The 20,410-nt window shown below is 37.8% G+C and overlaps 1 protein-coding gene across 2 annotated transcripts in view; it reads left to right on the forward strand.

Annotated features, from left to right (window-relative positions):
• Window positions 1–20,191, forward strand: part of RERG (RAS-like, estrogen-regulated, growth inhibitor) — a 125,789-nt gene extending 105,598 nt beyond the window's left edge. Inside the window, exons 3-5 of one of the 2 annotated variants that reach the window (XM_018047546.1) lie at window positions 6,266–6,322; window positions 15,822–15,895; window positions 17,640–20,191. In XM_018047546.1, coding sequence (XP_017903035.1) covers window positions 6,266–6,322; window positions 15,822–15,895; window positions 17,640–18,047 — 539 coding nt within the window. In that variant the 3' untranslated portion in view covers window positions 18,048–20,191. 2 annotated transcript variants of the gene reach the window in all.

Genomic DNA, 20,410 nt, shown 5'->3' on the forward strand with positions numbered 1-20,410 from the left:
TCCTCAACTCAACCTAAAGATTCACTACAGTACCATTCGAAGTCTCAAGGTTATTTTGTGAACATAGACAAACTAATCCTAAAGTTTATGTAGTGAGGGAAAAGACCCAGAATAGCCAACACAGTCCTGAAGGAGAGCCAAACTGAACTGATACCACCCGACATCAAGATTTACTATAACCTGAAACAATGAAGGGGGCTTCCCAGGTGGTTCAGTGGCAAAGAATCCATCTGCCAGTGCAGAGACGCAGATGTGGGTTCGATCTCTTAGCCGGGAAGTTCCCATGGAGAAGGAAATGGCAACCCACTCAAGTATTCTTGCCTGGAAATTTCCATGAACAAAGGAGCCTGGCGGGCTACCATCCATGGGGTCACAAAATTGTCAGAAACAAATTTGCAACCAAACTAACAAAATCTTACTATGATCCAGCAATTCTACTCCCAAATATTCACCCAAATTGTCTGGTAACTTCTGTTACATAAACACCTTCATGTGAATATTCATGATCAAAACATAATTGCCAAAAATTGGAAGCATCCAAGATGTTCTTCAGTTGGTGACTGGATAAACTATAGTATACCCATACAATGGAATAAGCTCACAATCCAGGGCCTGACATGGAAGAAGTTAAAATGCACATTGCTAGGGAAAGACATCAGACTGAAAAAGTCACATATAATTCTAATTATGACTTGACACATTTACTAGTGGATAGGAGTGGAACAGAAGTCATTCTGTCTTTTTATTTTTTCTTCTGTAGTACTAAAATAGCTCCTTCACTAGTCCTCCTATCTCCAGCTTTACCTACATCCTCCTAGTTCATCTTGGCACTGAAACAGCAGTGACCTTTGTAAAGCAAAAAGGCATCATGTCATCTTTGTGTTTATACTATGTTAATAGCTTCTCATCATCTTACACTGTCTTAGCTTGGTATCATTTTAAACCTAATTAGAAATGTCTTAGCTCTTCATAATGTGGGTCCTTTTCGAGTCCAATCACTCACAACTCCTCTTAGTTGCACTCTTATTTTGCCAGGCTCTAGTTCTCCATGTACATTGTGACTTTTTAAGGCCTCATGTTTTGGTTTTATCTTATGAGGTTATGAAAGTACCTGTAGGAGTGATGGTGCGGCTACAAATGGAGACACCCAACTGCTAGAGGTGAGACCCCCAGACTAGAGTCATAGGCACAGCCTCTTAAATCTATTAATTTCAGTTCAGTTCAGTCACTCAGTCGTATCCGACTTTTTGTGACCCCATGAACTGCAGCATTCCAGGCCTCCACGTCCATCACCAACTCCCGGAGCCTACCCAAACTCATGTCCGTTGAGTCAGTGATGCCATCTAACCATCTCATCCTCTGTCATCCCCTTCTTCTGCCCTCAATCTTTCCCAGCATCAGGGTCTTTTCAAATGAGTCAGCTCTTCACATCAGGTGGCCAAAGTACTGGAGTTTCAGCTTCAACATCAGTCCCTCCAATGAACACCTAGGACTGGTCTCCTTTAGGATGGACTGGTTGAATCTCCTTGCAGTCCAAGGGACTCTCAAGAGTCTTCTCCAACACTACACTTCAAAAGCATCAATTCTTTGGCACTCAGCTTTCTTTATAATCCAGCTCTCACATCCATACATGACTACTGGAAAAACCATAGCCCTTGGATTGCAAGGAGATCCAACCTGTCCATTCTGAAGGAGATCAACCCTGGGGTTTCTTTGGAAGGAATGATGCGAAAGCTGAAGCTCCAGTACTTTGGCCACCTCATGCGCAGAGTTGACTCATTGGAAAAGACTCTTATGATGGGAGGGATTGGGGGCAGGAGGAGAAGGGGATGACCCAGGATGAGATGGCTGGATGGCATCATGGACTCGATGGACGTGAGTCTGAGTGAACTCCAGGAGATGGTGATGGACAGGGAGGCCTGGCATGCTGCGATTCATGGGGTTGCAAAGAGTCGGACAGCGCTGAGCGACTGAACTGAACTGAACTAAACTGATGGACCTTTGTTGGCCGAGTAATGTCTCTCCTTTTTAATATGCTGTCTAGGTTGGTCATAACTTTCCTTCCAAGGAGTAAGCGTCTTTTAATTTCATGGCTGCAGTCATCATCTGCAGTGATTTTGGAGCCCCCAAAAATAAAGTCAGCCACTGTTTCCACTGTTTCCCCATCTATTTGCCATGAAATGATGGGACCGGATGCCATGATCTTAGTGCATATAGGCAGGAAGCAAAATGAGTCTGGAGCAGAGGCCATGTTAAAGCAGAATAAATTGTAAGATACTTGGTTCTTTATAAAAGAAGGCATTCAGTGGGGATCATATGAGATATTCTTCTGCTTGTCTACTTGTCTGGGCTACTAAGTCACTCTGAATCACTTTAATGCTCCCACAAATTCTATACATTTCCAGTTGCCAATTTCTTGGGTGTTCTAGTAATATGAGCACAGGAAAAGAAACTCAGAAATTAACATCAAACATGTTCCTCTTCCAAAAATGAGTAAAAATTAAAAATTCAAATTTTATGACAAAATCCTTTGATAAATTTAGAAAAATCCTTAATATAAGATACATAATTCTATTTAAATATAGTACCTTGGTATGAAATGTTATTCTAGTGAAAATATTATAAATTGTAAATTATTACATTAAAAACTCTGGCCTAGGAAATTTAGTGACTTATTTCTTAAGCATCACTTATAATTAAATTGTAGTTGAAATGAATAATAATTTCCAACCTATATAAAGCTGGTTTGAACTCCTTGGCACAGAATCCAAAGCTTTTCACTTAGTAACTGGCAAATACAAACTAGGAAACTAAACCAAATCAGTTGATTACCATATTTCAGAGATAACTTCTCTTGTTTCTACTTTCAAGTTAAATTCAGGAAGAATTTATCGTTAGTCAATCATACAAGTTAATTTTTAATTTAAAATAAAGTTTTTTTTTAAATTTTGCATTCTTTAGAAGCATCCTCAAACCTCTACTCTTTATCAAACATTAAGTATTATGTCATGGTCCTGCCATTTTCCCCATTCTGATTTGTCATCCTAAAGCCCTGTTGTCAGTACCAAATCCTTACCTTACCATTCCATAGCAAAATAAGTCAATTTTCAAGACTTGAAATGCACTGAAGCTAGACTCCATGGCTAGGTTTCCAGATACAAAAGCATCTCTAATAATTCTTCAGGATTACTCCATTTATCTTTAAGAATTTCCCTACATAGAGAACTGACATTGATTTTGTAACTCTTCCTCAAAGTGATATTTTTGTCAGAAAGCAAGACAAGTCAAAATTTTCAGGCTTAAATAATAATTTAAAAGCAATACTTAGGCCCCCATCTGGAACCAATTTACTTCTCATCTGAACTTCTGGCATTATAAAGCACCCACTTTTATATTGCATTAATTTTAAATTTCCATTAAATTGCTCAATTTCCATGTTTTTATGAGGCTTTAATTTTTTTTTTTATTTCAGTTTATTTTGACCATCACAGGAAATGGAGCAGGGAGTAGAGGATTAGGGGTGGTACTGCTTCAGAAACTATATGAACAAATTTTTGTCCTCTGACTTGATCTGTTCAGTTTTTTTAGTTTGGCTAGAAATTTGAGGAGTTGACATGGAGAAGAAAATACGAAGTAAAGAGTTCACCGTTAAGATGAGACTGAAGATAGAGTTACCAGGCTCCCCAGTCCTTCACTATCTCATGGAGTTTGTTCAGATTCATAGCTATTGAGTTAGTGATGCTATCTAATAATCTCGTCCTCTGCTGCCCTCTTCTCCTTTTGCCTACTGTGTGTTAAATGCCTATCACATGTTATGCAGGCTTCCCAGGTGGCTCAGTGGAAAGAATCCACCTGGCAATTCAGGAGACCCAGGAGATGCGGGTTCAATCCCTGGGTCAAGAAGACTCCCTAGAGAAGGAAATGGCAAACCACTCCAGTATTCTTGCCTGAAAAATTCCATGGACAGAGGAGCCTGGTGGGCTACAGTCCATAGGGTTGCAAAGAGTCAGACATGACTGAGAACACACACAATATGAAAAATATATTTATAGAATAAAAAATTAAAATCATTCAAGAGCCATAGCGCTTTAGAATTGTTCTGCCTCTACCACTCTGCAGCTTCTGGAAGTATTTCTGCGACTACACAAGGGCACTAATAGATTCTTTACTAAGATCTAGACATTTAAAATGATTTAGTTCTATTCAGTATACTAGGTTTTGAAAGGTAATGGCATGTCTAAAATATTTTAGAAAGATTTCTTTGAAAAATTATTAAAGTGTAAATGGTCTAGGAACCAGGGTACTTCGAACTTCAGTTGTATGAGAAATTTTGTTAATTTTAATAGCTCATGGCTTAAAGATGCCAGATAAATGTATTTTGCTAGTCACAAACTTTCAAGCTAAACCTCCATATTACAACAAAACTGTGAAATGCTTTGAATACTGCAGGCAGTTATGTTTACTACCACTGACAACTGAAAAGCAGAAAAATTCTGTCTAGAGCTTTCTACTTCTTACACACACAAAAAATTTTAAATGACTCAGTCTCAAGAGAATGGATGGTGACAGACTCTGCAAATTGAAGATAAAACCACAAGTACATGCACTGTGGGAAGTACCATAGGGTCAGTGGCCTTGCTACTTTTGGCACTGCAAATATTTTGGCTCAAATCCAGCCTCACACTCTGTAGTTAGAAAGAACATTGCAGCTTTCGGTCTACAGCCAAGCCACGTATCCTTGTGGTCTGTCTCATGAAGTTTTCATTGCTATTTGCACTGCAGTCTCTCATATAGGCCACTGTGGTAGGGAGTATATATCTCTGTTGGTCTTAACAGAGGCTGTAGGAAAAGGAAAGACTGACAGTGCCTTTCAATTAAATAGTCTTGCTTCTCCAAGGAGTATCTTTAGAATACTACATACAGGGCATTTCAGTAAAAATAATGTTATTTCAGTAAACACTGATTCTATAGTTAGGGTCAATGAGATCCCAGGAAGACCATGAGGGTATTCAAAGGGCTAGTGAGCCTGCTGAAATTATATACTAGACTGTGTGTATATATATTTCTCCAGGGAAAGAATCCAAAGCTTTCATTCTAAAGTATCAGTGATGCTCTCCTCCAAAAAACCTCTTTTTTGTAGATTAAAAGCCATTGTTTTCAACTATAATACAAGTTTAAGAAAATGTCCAGCATTTGTCCCACCAGTTTTTTAAGGACAATAGAATCCACCTCTCTCAGCATCACTCTTTGTCTGACTCATCTTCTAGTTAAGTATTAGCCAGATGGCCTCGGCCTTAAAATCAGTTTGAGACAATGGAGAAATTACAGGTTTTGGAAATAGCCTTTTTTGGAGTCACACCCTGGCTTAGCCACTAACTGGCTAGATGAGCTTAGTTAAATGAGTTAACCTCTCAGAGCCTCAGTTGCCTTATCTGAAAAATGGGGTCATACCTAGTGCCTGCCTCACAGGGATGAAGTACTGGTCGAGAAGATCATGGAAGTGAGGTGCTTAGCATAATTCCAGATCCTGATTCTTTCTATAACTACCTCATCAGCTTTACTTTTCATGGGCTTTAATGATTCACTAATAAAATCCTTAATTTTGAGTAGTTTTGTAATACAAATGAGGCTTCCCTGGTGGCTCAGTGGTAAAGAATCTGCCTGCAATGCAGGAGATCCAGGTTCTATCCCTGGGTCAGGAAGATCCCCTGGAGGAAGGCATGGCAACCCACTCTAGTACTGTTGCCTAGAGAATCCCATGGACAGAGGAGCCTGGCACGGGACAGTCCATAGGGTGGCATAAAGAGTCAGATATGCCTGAAGCGATTAAGCAGCAGCATACTACAAATATCTTTTCATTACAGTAAAAGTAATTAATTTTAACTGACCTGTATCAATCATTATCAGTGTTCAGACTTTAGACACCAGTATTGTGATGCTGTATGGTTGAATTTATTGTTTTGCTAAAAATTGAGTATGTTTGCATTTTCACATTGTGATGTTTTTGCCTCCAAGATTCAAGGGAAAAAAAATCTAAGCTGTTCATTAAGGTACAACAAACCATTAAAACGTTATACCAATTTTTAGGCCACAATATTAAGTTTTAAAATATGTGAATAAACATAAATAGATATATTGAGTTCATTTGCCAAGGAACCATAAAACACATATAGTTTTATGGGCTATTCCTCTGTCTGAAGGAGGGTTAAAAGCTATTAAGAAAATTAACAAATTTGATTGAAATGTTGTTCTTTTTTCCCCACAGCTCTTGTGGTGAGATTTTTGACCAAACGGTTCATCTGGGAATATGATCCCACCCTTGGTAGGTCAAATTTCATTTCATCCTCCTCTCCAATCAAAGTTTTGACCTGAAAGAGAGAATGTCATTTTCTGTTGCAACATTTTTAAGCATCTTGCAGCTGTTTGAGAAGTGCTTTATCAAATCACGCAAAGAGCCCTGTAAGAAGATGGATGTGTGTTGTATGCTGTCTGTGCTTAGACCTCTGCAGGATTTTCATGCGTAGATGAAGAAATCACATCAAACCTGAGACAAGAAGGAAGTGGGTACAACGTGATGCTCTTCCATCAGGAAATGTAGCATCATTCTAGTGGGAGAAAGAGGATGCAGTGGATGTGGCTAATTGGGCATGGGAGAGAAGGGCATGGGGAGAAGAGTATAATAGTAACATAAAGCTTGTGAATGCTCATTTTGGGAAAATGTATAAATAAACTGTATTTTCCCCCCCTCTTCTCTCCAATGAATCTGATCTAAGCCTATTTAAAATATAAAAAAGAAGGAAAAGTTGATATCTGTAGATCTTGAAAGTAGCAATAATATTGATGGATGAAGTATTCATCAACTGTATTTTTTGTAGTCCAGAGCAGAGTCCTTACTGGTAATCTATTTAGTTCTCATCTTCAAAATAACACTGAAAATCCATGGGTTTCAAATTGAGCTAAAGTTTAACTCTGAATTAAGCCTTTGAGTTTTTGTTTGTTATGATTTGGGACCCTAGTTGGTTTTGTAAAGGTCAACATTGTTGAAATCCAGAGGAAGAAGGAAAGGCATACATCATTTTATTACCAAGCAGTGTCCCCGACCAAGCTGGCCTTATTCAGAATGATGAAATGGGCAAAGATGATTCCCAGTTTCTTTTCTGTTTTTGTGTTTGTTACTAAGGTTTACACCATCCAGCTTAAAAGGGGGCTTTCTTTGCCCTTGTGAGCTCCTTTCATTGCTTTCACTCATTCATCCCACAAATATGTATTAAATGCCTCCTATGAGTTAGATGATTCTAGGTGCTGAGGATAAACCAATAGGCAGAAGGGGAAAGCATGGGCTTTGTTAAACTTACAGTTTAGTGAAGAGAGAAGAGTCAGTAAACAAATATATGTCAAATAGTGATAAGCACCATGAAGGGAAACTGAACAGAAAAGGGGATAGAGAGTGATCTTATATTTTATCTAATTTCTAACTTTTTAGTCTATAGAATTCACTGTAGTGAGAAGTACAAAGTGATGATGCAACATTTTTCCCAAAGAGTTGACCAATTGTCCTCCAATGACTTACTAAATTATCTCCACCTTTCCCCACTTCTTTCAATGTTACCTTTTAAAAATACATGGAATCATGTACCCAAGGGTGCAATTCTAGATTTGCTTTTCACATCCAGTGCCAGTACCACACTCTTTTGATAACTGTATGTTCCTTAGGACATGTTGATACTCAGTAGAGAAAGCCTTTCTTCTTTACTTTTTAACAAAATTATATTGGCTCCTATCTCTAGGTTATTCTTTCAGGTCAATTTTTAAAACTATATCATAGCATGAAATAATTTTGATTGGAATTGCATTAAAATTATACATTCTTTTGAGAAGATTCACAGCTTTATGATATTCATTCTTTTAATCTAAGAGAATAGCATGTCTCTACATTTATTAGTCTTCCCTGGTTTCACTTTTAAATAAAAGGTTTTTCAACATCAATAATTTTTGCATCATTTTAATATAGCCACAATTTAATCTTAAGATGATATATTTGTATCTAAAACATTGTACTTGGTTTGAAAAAAATCATTATCTATTGTTTACCCCATTTATGTAAATGCTTACTCTCCTCATAATTTTATTACTTATATAAGCTTTATAAAGATTATAGCCCCTGAGAGCCTTAATGATTTATGGGAATTTAATAGAAAAATACTAATTTTATTTATCTATACCGGTACAACTCAACAAAAGATGAAGCTTCTAAAAGATGATCTTAAAAATTTTTGAATGCTGTCTGAGATTTGTTCTGATAACTAATGTTGCTTTTTAATTAGTCTTAGGTCAACCATTTTCCCTTTGGTTTTATTCCTTCTGAAAAACAAATGCTATTAATAGAAATCTCCTGCACCAGTTATTTGTACCATGGGCTTCCTTCACTATGAATAATGAAACTTTATTGAGTGACCTTGTACTGTTCTGCTCCACAAGAATTGCAGCTGCTAGGCAACAAGGGGGCTCATCTGCCTTCAGGCGTATCAGATAGATGACTCACTCCCAGGTGAGGCTTTCATTCAGTCACCCTGGAAACTGGATGTGTGTGTGTATGTGTACACTCATATACAAGAAGTCACTAATGTTCTAGCCTAGAGGAGTTCCAATCCGTTTGATTCAAGATGAACCAAGCATTTCCTGGGCAAGCATGCATGTGTGCTAATTCACATCTGTAATGTCCTACTCTTTTCGACGTTATGGACTGTAGCCTGCCAGGTTCCTCTGTTCATGGAATTTCCCAGGGAAGAATACTGGAGTGGGTTGCCATGCACTCCTCCAGGGGATCTTATGGACAGGGATCAAACCTGAGTCTCTTGTATCTCCTGTGTAGGCAGGAAGGTTCTCTACCATTAGTTTCACCTGGGAAGCCCTTCCTGGGCATAACTTCATACTATTAGAGAGTTTTAAGACCACCACCCCAAAGGAAAGCTACCTTTGAAAGCAAAGTATCTTATTTGTAAAAACAGTTTTGAATTCTGAGTCCAGAGCCGTCCTCAAAAACATAGTGCTGTTTTTCAACCTGTAACAGAACTTCTGCTCCATCAGAAACTGAAGACTGTGAACATCCTTCAGCACATTAACAGCCCTGGAATATCTATTGCTCTGAGATAATTCTGTAAAGAAATTGTTTGCTAGTATAAGCACAAGTGATTTTCAAACTTTTATTTTATTTTTTTTAAGTAGAGGAACTCTCATAGGAATTCTAGTTACAGATGGAGGGCTCAGAGGGTGAGGGAGAATTAAAAATTCTAGTGGCACTTCTATTTTCATATAAGAAGCAACTATTGTTAACATCCATGTGTTTTGAAGGATATAATCAAAGAAAAAAATCAGTCCTTGACATTGGACAATGTTATTTTTCCTTAAATTTTTCTCATTTCACCATGGACCAGTGAAATCTTTGTCAGAGGTCAGAGGTGCTCTGTGAATTGCATTTAAAAACTACCCATTCCCAGGTGGTGCTAAAGAATCCACCTGCCAGTACAGGAGACACCAGAGCCTCCGATTTGATCCCTGTATTGGGAAGATCCCCTGGAGAAGGAAATGCCAACTCACTCCAGTATTCGAACCTGGGAAATCCCATGGATAGAGGAGAAGAGTCAGACATGACTGAGCACATACGCACACACACGCAGACACGCAGACACACATACACTGAAGCCTATAGAATTTGGGACTGGACCATCTAACCAAGAAAACTCCCTGCATGATGGAAGTGGCAGCAGTTTCCTGGGTGCAGAGCAGCTTCTGTGTCCTGTTCAGATTCCAAAAAAGAGCTCAGTCTCTACCTCCCAGAGTCATATTACCTTCAGAAAATGCTGATCATGGTAGAAAATACAGACAAAGATTTAGATCATGTACAGTTGTGGTGTGTTTGTGTGCTTGTGTGTGTGTGCACACCTATGTGTGTTGCGGGCAGTTGGAGAGAGAGAGAGAGAGGGAAACTATTACTACTTAGGAAGCACTGTACGCTGTTTGAAGGGATTAAGGCTCAGACACAAATGAGAGTGGGAAGTGGGAGACATATTGGACCCACTGGTGCTCTGAGTTTGTGACTGGCTCTCCCTACCTGAATTACAGTTCCCTCTGATTGGAAAAACTCATACTAAGAAAGAGACACACTCAGAACAAATTGTCTCAACTGGATACTAAAGCAGAGGTTCTTAGCCAACTCTCAGAACTGGTTAATATTGGCACAGCAAGGATCTCTGAGATCGTCACTTGGCAAATAATAAAACAAGTCCAACGAAGTCAGTTTATCCGAGATTATGTGGCTATTTTGTGGTTAGATCAGCAATCGAACTCGTTAGTACAATTCCCACTCTAGCACAAATCAACATTACTAACCGTTGTTGTTGTTGCACTAGCCAAATGTCCATATTAATATGTTGAAATTTGCAAAAGAGCTAAATTAGTAAAAGGATTAATGGCATGAAACATTTCTCTGAGCATCAATTTCTCTTCGTATGAAAAATATACTTCGGCTTATGAAATTATGCAGGTTTTCAATCATGTATCTCTCATATACAGTGAACTTGAGATATATATTTAATAAGCCCAATTCCATCTTGGAGTTTCCTGGTGGCTCAGTCAGTAAAGAATCCACCTGCAATGCAGGAGACCCAGATTCAATCCCTGTGTCAGGAAGATCCCCTGGGGGAGAAAATGGCAACCTACTCCAGTATTCTTGCCTGGAGAATCCCATGGAGAGAGGAGCCTGGCAGGCTACAGTCTAGGGGTCACAAAAAATCTATCACAACTGAATTACTGCCACCACCAGTGCCACAATTCCATCTTGACCCAAGTCATGTCCGACTCTGCAACCCCATGGGCTGCAGCACACTAGTCTTCCCTGTCCCTTACCATCTCTCCTGGAGTTTGCCTAAGTTCATGTCCATTGAATAGGTGATGCCAACTGTTGATTTTACAGTATCCAATATTTGGTTCATTTTGAAGCATCTCTTAAACGATCATCCCCTTATCCTTCAAGAAAAAAAGACTAAAATGATCATTTTTTTGTGAGCATGAATGAAAAGTATTTCCATTCTCCATTTTTGCTTAACTTCCTTAACAAAAACTTACACATTTTTTCTTAACTTCCAGAATGAATAGTAGAGTTTCATTCCATTCTAACAGTACTTAGTGCATTTTTTAGAATTATTTTCAGAAAAGCTAGCACACCGATGTACATTTTGCCTCTGTAAGCAATATTTCCACTGTTTTACATGTAGCCATGAATTCCTAATGAGAGAGAGAGAAGGGACTTAAAGAAAATATTCTTCCAATGGCGTGAAACCAGTGTTCAGCTTAGATGAAATCACTGCTGCCTCCCGCTGCTGTCTGTGGCCGACATTCCCTCATTTCCTGCCTTTCATCGTTTTCATTTCAGTTAACAAACAGCCAGAGAATCATACAACTTCATACCATTTTCTTTATATTTTATTCCCCCCTACTGTGGCCTTCTGTGGTTGTAATACATATCCTATTTAGCATGGAGGCAACTCAGAAAAATGTCCCTGTCTGTCAGACAACTTGTGGTGCAAAGAGATGGACTAAAGCCCAGAACTCTGTTTTCCAGGCTCCAGGGCTGATGCCAGTCCTTTAAAAGGGAAAGCAACACAAAGGTCACAGCAGAGCAGTGGAGAGAGAAACAAAAAGGGCATGGATCCTAGCATGCCCTGTGGGCTTCTCCTCTTCAGACTGGCGCCCAGAAGATGAAAAGGAAATAATTGAGAGAACACTTAGAAATGAGTAGTGGCTGTCAGTGGTATTTTAGAGCATTCAATTATACAAAACTGTAATCTCCCATTTAACATAACAGAGGGGAGTGGAATGATCTAGAATTGAGAATCATACATAGCCTGTAAGGATTACCTATTACAGGAGAATGATGATAATGTAAAATATACTTATTAAAATATATTGAACATAATCTCATTTTCATTTTTTTTAAATTGACAAATAGTGACTTACAAAACTATAATAGTTTCAAGTGCACAACATAGTGATTTGATATTTTATACATTACACACTATATAAAGTTATTATAAAATATTGGTTATATTCTCTGTGCTGTACAGTTATTTACAATAGCCAAAATAAAGAAGGAACCTAAAATGTCCATTGACAGATAAATGGATAAAGAAGATGTGAGATATATACATGTACACATGCAGGCAATGGAATATTGCTCAACCACGAAAAAAGAATTGAATCTTGCCATTTGCCACAACATCAATGGACCTACTTAGTGAAATAAGTTAGATAGAGACAAATACTATATCCTATCACTGATATGTGGAGTCTAAAAAAATAAAACAAATATAACTCATTTTAAACTTTAATTTTTCAGAAAATACATCTGCCGTGTGTTGTGCCTTTGTGAATGATCATCACATACGATGATGGCTAGGTTACACTGCTTAGCTAAGCTTCCTTTCTGTGGTTTGTATTTTGAGTAGGAGATTAGATTTACAGCAAAGTAACATAAAACTGTGGTCAAGAAAGAACTGTAAGATAGTTGATGAGTTGAAGAAAGAAACATGAGATAGATAGATAATAGATAATAGGTGAGTGGATAGATTATAGGAAAAAATAAAAGCAATGGCTTACCGGTTACCCTGGTAGGAAAGAAATTTCTAGGTTTATTTAGTTGGTTGATTGGTTAGTAACTTGAGTACTTCAGGGGCAAATAATTGAGTTAATATTTAAGTCAATCATGCTGCTTTATTCCTAGCACCACGTCATGCGTATGTAAAGGCTTTCTATTTTTTCACTTTATTTTTCCTGCATCCCCTATTCTGACACCAGTGCCTTCCTCTGTTCCCAAAGGTATATAGTCTAATACGGTTGATACTTAGCACAGTGGTTCAAAGTCTAAATTCCCAAAGCCAGTCTTCTGAGCTCCAGTCATAACTGTACCATTTACCACTTAACATCTGTGTGACCTTTGGCAACTTATTAAATGTTGCTGTGCCTCAGTTTCTTCACATAAAATAGATCTGATAGTATTACATACTTCATAATATATTTATAAAGAATAAATAAGTTAACATGAGTAAGGCACTTAGAACAATTTGTGTTCAAAGGGTAAGCAGTATGTGTTAGTTATTATATGTTTTTTTAAATTATATATATGCACATATTTTAAATTTGTATACATTTTATCATGCTATAGATCTACCTATAGAGGTACTCGCAATTTTTATTTAGTTCTTTAATGTGTTAATTGCACTGATAGTTATAAACACTTTGTATTCCTGAAATAAACTCTACTATTTTATGATGTATTTTTCTTATTATACTGTTGGATTCAACTGGATATTACTTTTTTAGAATTTTTGAATCTATGTTCAAAAATGAAATGAACCTACATTTTTTTTTCTCTTCTCTTATTACTTTTCCTATATTTCTTGCTGGAATTCATGTAGTGGGTAGCTATCCTTTCTTCTCCCCCTAGAATAACTTGTTTAATATTTAATAGAAATCTATAAAGCCAATTGGGTAGTCATTTTTTCTCATAAGAAATCTACAGTGAGCATTTAAATTGCACAGGCTATTGACCTAGTTAAGTGTCTTATTTCTCATTGTACCAACTTGTGCATTTTTTCCTCAAAGAATTAATCAGGCTTTGAAATTTGTTTGGTATACAGTTCATAACATTATTTTATTTCTATTTCACCAGAATGTGTAATTACTTCCTATTTTTATTCTCATTTTGTTTGATTTCATCTTCTCTCTTAATTTACTAGTTAGTTTTCTCTGATCTTTACCTCTCCCCCCACCTACTTCTTTTAAAGTTTTTAAGTGCCATGCTTTTGCTTTTGCTTATCTAATTTTTTCTGCTATTTTCTCTTTTACTTTTCTCATATCTTCTTGAATTTGCTTTGTTTTTTCCTCTTCTAAACATTGAGTTGAATAATTTGTTCACTTTTTTCTGTTCTAAATACCTTTTTATTATATCATCATTTGGAATAATACGAGTACATTAACTCCCTCAAACCTGCCTCTGGTCTCTGCCCTCATCTCCACCCTGATATTTTGGTGTTATCTAGAATTGTGGTTCTGAATTGCTTCTGGTATAGTTTTGTCGCTTTGCTTGACTCCATTAAGATCTTGAATTCTGTTTTGCTGATGAGAAGTCCAGTGTCAATCTGAGTCACATGCTTTTGTAGGTGATGGACTTTTTTTTTCCTCTAGATCTTCAAAAATTTTCCTCTTTGTCATGGATATCTTTACATTTTGTTGTAATAGGTCGAAATTGGGGCTTTTCCCCTTGTGTGTCCTGTCAGTCCTCTTTTTAGACTTATATTTATTGAAGTATAGTCGATTTTCAATGCTGTATTAATTTCTGCTGTCTGGCAAAGTCAGTTATACATATGTGAACATTCTTTTTCATATTCTTTTCCCACTATGGTTTATCACAGAATATTGACTGCAGTTCCCTGTGCTATACAGTAGAACCATGTTGTTTATCTGTTCTATGCTTATAGTCCTTTTAATGTGAAGTCGTTCAATGGCTCTAGTCCTGGGAAATTCTCAATTACTACAACCTCAGCTTCAACTATTTTCCACTCTTCTATGTATATTATTCTCTCTTTGAGGCTCATTTTATAGGAGAAAATAACATGTCTATTTCTATCATCCATACCTCTTATATTTTGCTTTCATATTTTCCTTCTTTTTATCGCTTGCTAGTAATTTCTGGGAGAATGTTTCACCCTGAACTTCATCAACTCAGTCAATCGTGTTATGGAGTGCTTTATGTCATTTGTTTCGTTTTCGTATAGAGCAACACCATTTTCATGCCTGGTTTTCGTTTCATGTCAGAACCCTCAGAGCCACCTAGTGGTTGTATTCTTCCTGACTTCTGACCCCAGCAGAGCTTGAAGATTACTCCGATATTATCTTGAAGTGAAAGTGATAGTCTCAGTCGTGCCAGACTCTTTGCAACCTCTGTAGACTCAATAGCTCTCCAAGCTTCTCTGTCCATGCAATTCTCCAGGCAAGAATACTGGAGTGTGGAGCCCTTCCCTTCTCCAGGTGATCTTCCCAACCCAGGGATGGAACACAGATCTGATTGCAGGCAATCTGTCCTGCATTGCAGGCAGATTCTTTACTGTCTGAGCCACCAGCCTCAACTGGTACTAAGCAGCCTCTCTACCTCAGCTTTGTTCTCTCTCTTCCTCGGTCCTCTACTGTGGGTGACTATTCCTTAACAATCGCTGAACACCCGGGTCCAACCACTTCAACCGCCCCAAGGGTTCCTGCTAGCTTTCCACAGTCGTTTTTACATGAATAGCGATCTGCCCCCCTCTAATGTTTAATTTTTTTCTTAGAGTGGAGGTCTAGATGGAAATGAGCAGCCTCTGTCTGTCTGGCATCTTGTCAGGAACGGGAATTAACATGATTCCATAAACTGTATTTTTAGGAGTCTCAAGATAGAATGCCCTTGTGGGGGTCACTTTCTCTTTTTAGGATGTGGAAGTCTCATTTTAGAGAGAAAAGGGTATTAGAAAGCTTGCCTCACAGGAGAATAAAATAATAGAAAAAGGGAATCTCTCATGCTATATCCTGAGCGTCCGTGGATCCCATATTAGAATCTGTTACTCCCAAGAACTTAAGAGTATAAAAATGGCACCTTCTCCCACCCTTCAGGCTGCATGTTTTTTTAATACTCTGGAAACAGGTATACATTGGAGACTAATTTATAATTTCAAGGATCAAATCTAATTATGCATTTATTTACCATTTTACCTTCGTTTTGCTCATTCCCTCAGAATCAACCTACCGACACCAAGCAACCATTGATGATGAAGTTGTCACCATGGAGATACTAGATACTGCTGGGCAGGTGAAAAGGAATTCAGCTCTAATATTTCTGGATAAATAAAAATGAGATGTGCATAACGTGAACAGAATTAAGACACTTTTCTATAGTTAACTAATGATGCCTAAAGACTTATCTAGTTATGCTTTATATTAGTTTATTTGCAATAGCTTATGTATGTGTCCTTATATAAATTACTCAGTGCTCCAAAAGGGTTTTGAAAATACCCTAACATTCATATGCTATCATCTAAAGTAGAATTGCTCACCTCTATTATGGGGAGATCACAAGGTATTAATGTTAGGTTTTCATGGTTAATGTGTTTTGAAATACTCTGATCAAGTTAAATATATATCTTTACTGGAAAAGTTCTCAGCAACCTTAATATGCTTATATATAAGTTGAATCTTAAAGAAACCTACAATATTTATATTCTCAACTTATATAAACTTAGAATCTTTTTTCAGAATATTTTAAGAATCTTTTCTATAATATTCTTTCTAAATCTCATCACATCAGATTAAAGATTTGAGCCACATCACTGAATGCTAACAACTTATTTTAAAATGAAACTAATATACATTTGCCTTGCAGCCAGTCAATTCTGAAATTATAAACAGTTTATAGGAAGGAAGGCTTGGTTCCCAAGAGATGAAAGAAGTGAAAATGAAAGTTGCTAAGTTGTGTCTGACTCTTTGCAACTCCATGGACTATACAGTTCGTGGAATTCTCCAGGCCAGAATACCAGAGAGGGTAGCCTTTCCTTTCTCCAGGGGTTTTTCCCAACCCAGGGATTGAACCTAGGTCTCCCGCATTGCAGGCGGATTCTTTACCAGCTGAGCCACAAGCGAAGCCCTCCCAGGAATAGTGGTGACCATTAAGAATAAGAGTTAGGAAGCTGAAGGATATCATAGTGCTTTTCAGTTACTACTTGATAAAACTATTTAATCTAAGAAATATATCTGCAGCTAGTTATACAGTTTTCCTTCTTATCACTACTTGCTCCCCATATATATTCTCACCTTCCAGTACTGATTCTAAAGAGAGAAACATCAGGAAAATACATGCCTGGAGAAGTCATTTGAGCCTATAATGGCATACATTTTCAAATCACACCTGCTTCAGAATGCTTTCAAATGCTACCTTCTTAAGAAGGAGGGATCACCCCTTTTGAGAATCACTGTAATTGAGTTTCTATCATTATTGAGACTGCATAATATATCAAAAGTGCTGAGATAGAAAATGAAGCCCAAATCCCCTAGCTTTTACTTAGACTCTACACAATTTTTCACTTTTGTTTTGGTGGCTAATTGTCTCTAATCTGAAGAAAAGAAGATTAAAAAACAAAACAAAATCAAAACCATTCATTAATTCATACCTCTAATTCTGATCTCAGAGGATGGGGTAAGGTCTACTTGTTTATTATCTATTGGCCAATTGTTTAATTGTGATGAAAAATCTCAGAGGCAGTGTGCTCAACTAGGAGGATAATTTCTTTACAGTCCTTGCAATTACACATTTAATGATGTGGCAAGAAAAAGTTAGAATCACAAAGTTAGGTTCCGCGCAGTTAGAAAATGTTTAGTTCCCTAAGTTATGCTTCTGTTCCAAACTGAGAGGGTCAGCTGGTTCAGGCAGTCTACCAAGAATTTCCAACGCTGCTGAATGTAAAGAATGGTTGTTAAAAGGATCACTGTTAGCAATCGCAGCATCTGTACACTGCAATTACTTCCAGGTCTCCCGACTGCTATTTTTTCCCTGCCAACAGGAAGACACCATTCAGAGGGAAGGACACATGCGATGGGGGGAAGGCTTTGTGCTCGTCTATGACATTACTGACCGAGGAAGTTTTGAGGAAGTGCTGCCACTTAAGAACATCCTGGATGAGATCAAAAAGCCCAAGAACGTGACTCTCATCTTGGTTGGAAACAAAGCTGACTTGGACCACTCCAGACAGGTCAGTACAGAAGAAGGGGAGAAGCTGGCCACAGAACTGGCATGTGCTTTTTATGAGTGTTCTGCCTGCACTGGAGAAGGGAACATCACCGAGATATTCTACGAGCTGTGTCGAGAGGTACGTCGCCGGAGGATGGTCCAGGGCAAGACGAGGCGACGCAGCTCCACCACGCACGTCAAGCAAGCCATTAATAAGATGCTCACCAAAATCAGCAGTTAGGCAGCTCGGTCCTTGGGAAGACCCTGCTCAGGTGGGTTTGGGTAATTGGAAACATTTTCTTGCCCTTTTTCTTCCTCCAAAGAAAAGAAGATACTACATTCCTTGTTTTGACTCTGGGAAAAGTTTGGGCTTCCCACTGGTCCCAGCCTTCCGTATGTTGGGAAGTTGCAGAGTGTTTTAATGCAATTTCAGTGCTGACAGTCTCTCTTTTGCCTGCTTGAATAAAACATGCTGTATTGCAGTTTGAACATGTAATCACTAGATTCTAAATTGGCTGGGTTCGTATTAAGCTATTTTTAGGCATCTTCACCTTGCTTCCATAGGTTGAAGTCTTTTCAAAAACATTTTAAATTCTATTCCTTGTTGAAACCTATAAATGATCATCCTAAAAATCTAAGATAACGGAAAATACAGGGCTTCCCAGGTGGCGCTAGTGGTAAAGAACCTACCTGCCAATACAGGAGACATGTTGGTTTGATCCCTGGATCGGGAAGATCCCCTAAAGGAGGGCATGGCAAGCCTCCAATATTCTTGCCTGGGAAAATCCCATGGACAGAGGAGCCAGGTGGGCTACAGTCCATAGGGTCACAAAGAGTCAGACACGATTGAAGCGACTTAGCATGCATGCACGCAATAGAAAACACAGTAAGGGTAGCTGAGATGTTTTACTGAAGAATAGAGCCTTAGTTTCTATTTGAAGTGAGGCTTTTCTGAATGATCTTAAACCATCTAGTTTTTCTTTAACCTTTGTTCTGTTCTTAAATTCAAACATGCACTCACGAAGTTTTCCATTGTCAAAATGAAAGAGAGTTTCATTTCAATTTGAGTTGACTGTCTCCTTGATCTGTTTGTTGATCATTGCATCCTAATTATTCTTCTGTGATTCCAACAAGACTTAACTATAACTGAGACAGCAGGACCCCTCATTTCAAATCTGCCAGGCCATTTCTCATCAAGCCCAGGGTGAAATAAAGACAAAAGGAATTTTTTCACCAAACCCTGACTTTATTGAATGCTTACAGAGGATTTAGAATTGGATTCTAGGATGCTAATAGAGGATTTAGAATTGGATTCTTATAAATTAGATTTATTCATTTACATTTCTTTCTATGTTTATCATCTTAGCAGAAAGACAACATTCAAATAAACAGGAGAATTAAAAATGATGCTTAACTACTCTTCTGCTGGGGAGCCCAGGTTCTATGCCAGGCACAGTAAGAATTAGCCTCTGATTCATTTAAACTGGCTACATGGCTTCTAATATATTGGATAAATTAATTCACTTAGAATTCAGAAAAGAGTGAGTGGTTAGAGTTCACTATATCTGAATAAATGTGTATAAAACAGATTCTTATATTGTGAAACTGTCTATAACTGATAAAAGCTTTATGATTCTTTTTTCCCCTATTATGCCCCCATATATTAAGATTTGGGCACTTTATTTTAGAAGAAAATATATATCTTTTACATATGTGTGTATTTATAAATGCATAGATATATGTATAAAACTTTGTAAAAATTGGAGGCTTTAATTCACCAATGCATTTGGACAACTCGGTGTAATTGACTATTTTATGTGAATATAATAAAAAGCATAATTTTCACATTCTGTCACATTCAGGCAGTCTTTCTTGTGGTAACATGAGAAGTTTGCCATTTTAGGAGAGATTTTGGAAGACTATTGGATTGCAGAGTTGATGACTTATTGAATGTGATGCAAAGAAATAAGCACCTGTTCATAATAATCACTACTATGTTTAGAGTCCTTACATGCTATTGCAGGCCCTTCATGTCTTATCTCATCATATTCTCACAGTACCCCTATGCAAGAGATAGTATTATGGTCACAGTTGTAAGGATGAAGATACTGAGCCAAAAGGGAAAACAAGTTTGCACAGCTATTTAGTGGGTAAAGCTAGGATTTGAATTCAGAGAGGCAAAGTCAGACTGTAAGCCTATACTGTGATCCACCATAGTGTCTTAGTAAACTTATTCTTGAGTCATCAGTATGAAGAAACAGAAAGGATCAAATTTAGGGAAGACTTGTTTTATTCATAGGGCTTCCCTGGTGGCTCAGTGGTAAATAATCCACCTGCCAATGCAAGAGACAGGGTTCCATTCCTGGGTCAGGAAATCCGCTGGAGACGGAAATGGCAACCCACTCCAGTATACTTGCCTGGGAAATCCCATGGAGAGAGGAGCCTGGCAGGCTATAGTCCATGGGATCACGAAAGAGTCGGACACAACTTAACAACTAAACAACAATAACAACTGTTTCAGTTATGCTTTCATTTATTCGTGAACAAATATTTATAGATAAACTGGACATGTAACTTGACACATTAGTCCATCTGATGGTTTCT

Source organism: Capra hircus, chromosome 5 (genome assembly GCF_001704415.2).
Source record: "Capra hircus breed San Clemente chromosome 5, ASM170441v1, whole genome shotgun sequence".
Classification (NCBI taxonomy): Eukaryota; Metazoa; Chordata; class Mammalia; order Artiodactyla; family Bovidae; genus Capra; species Capra hircus.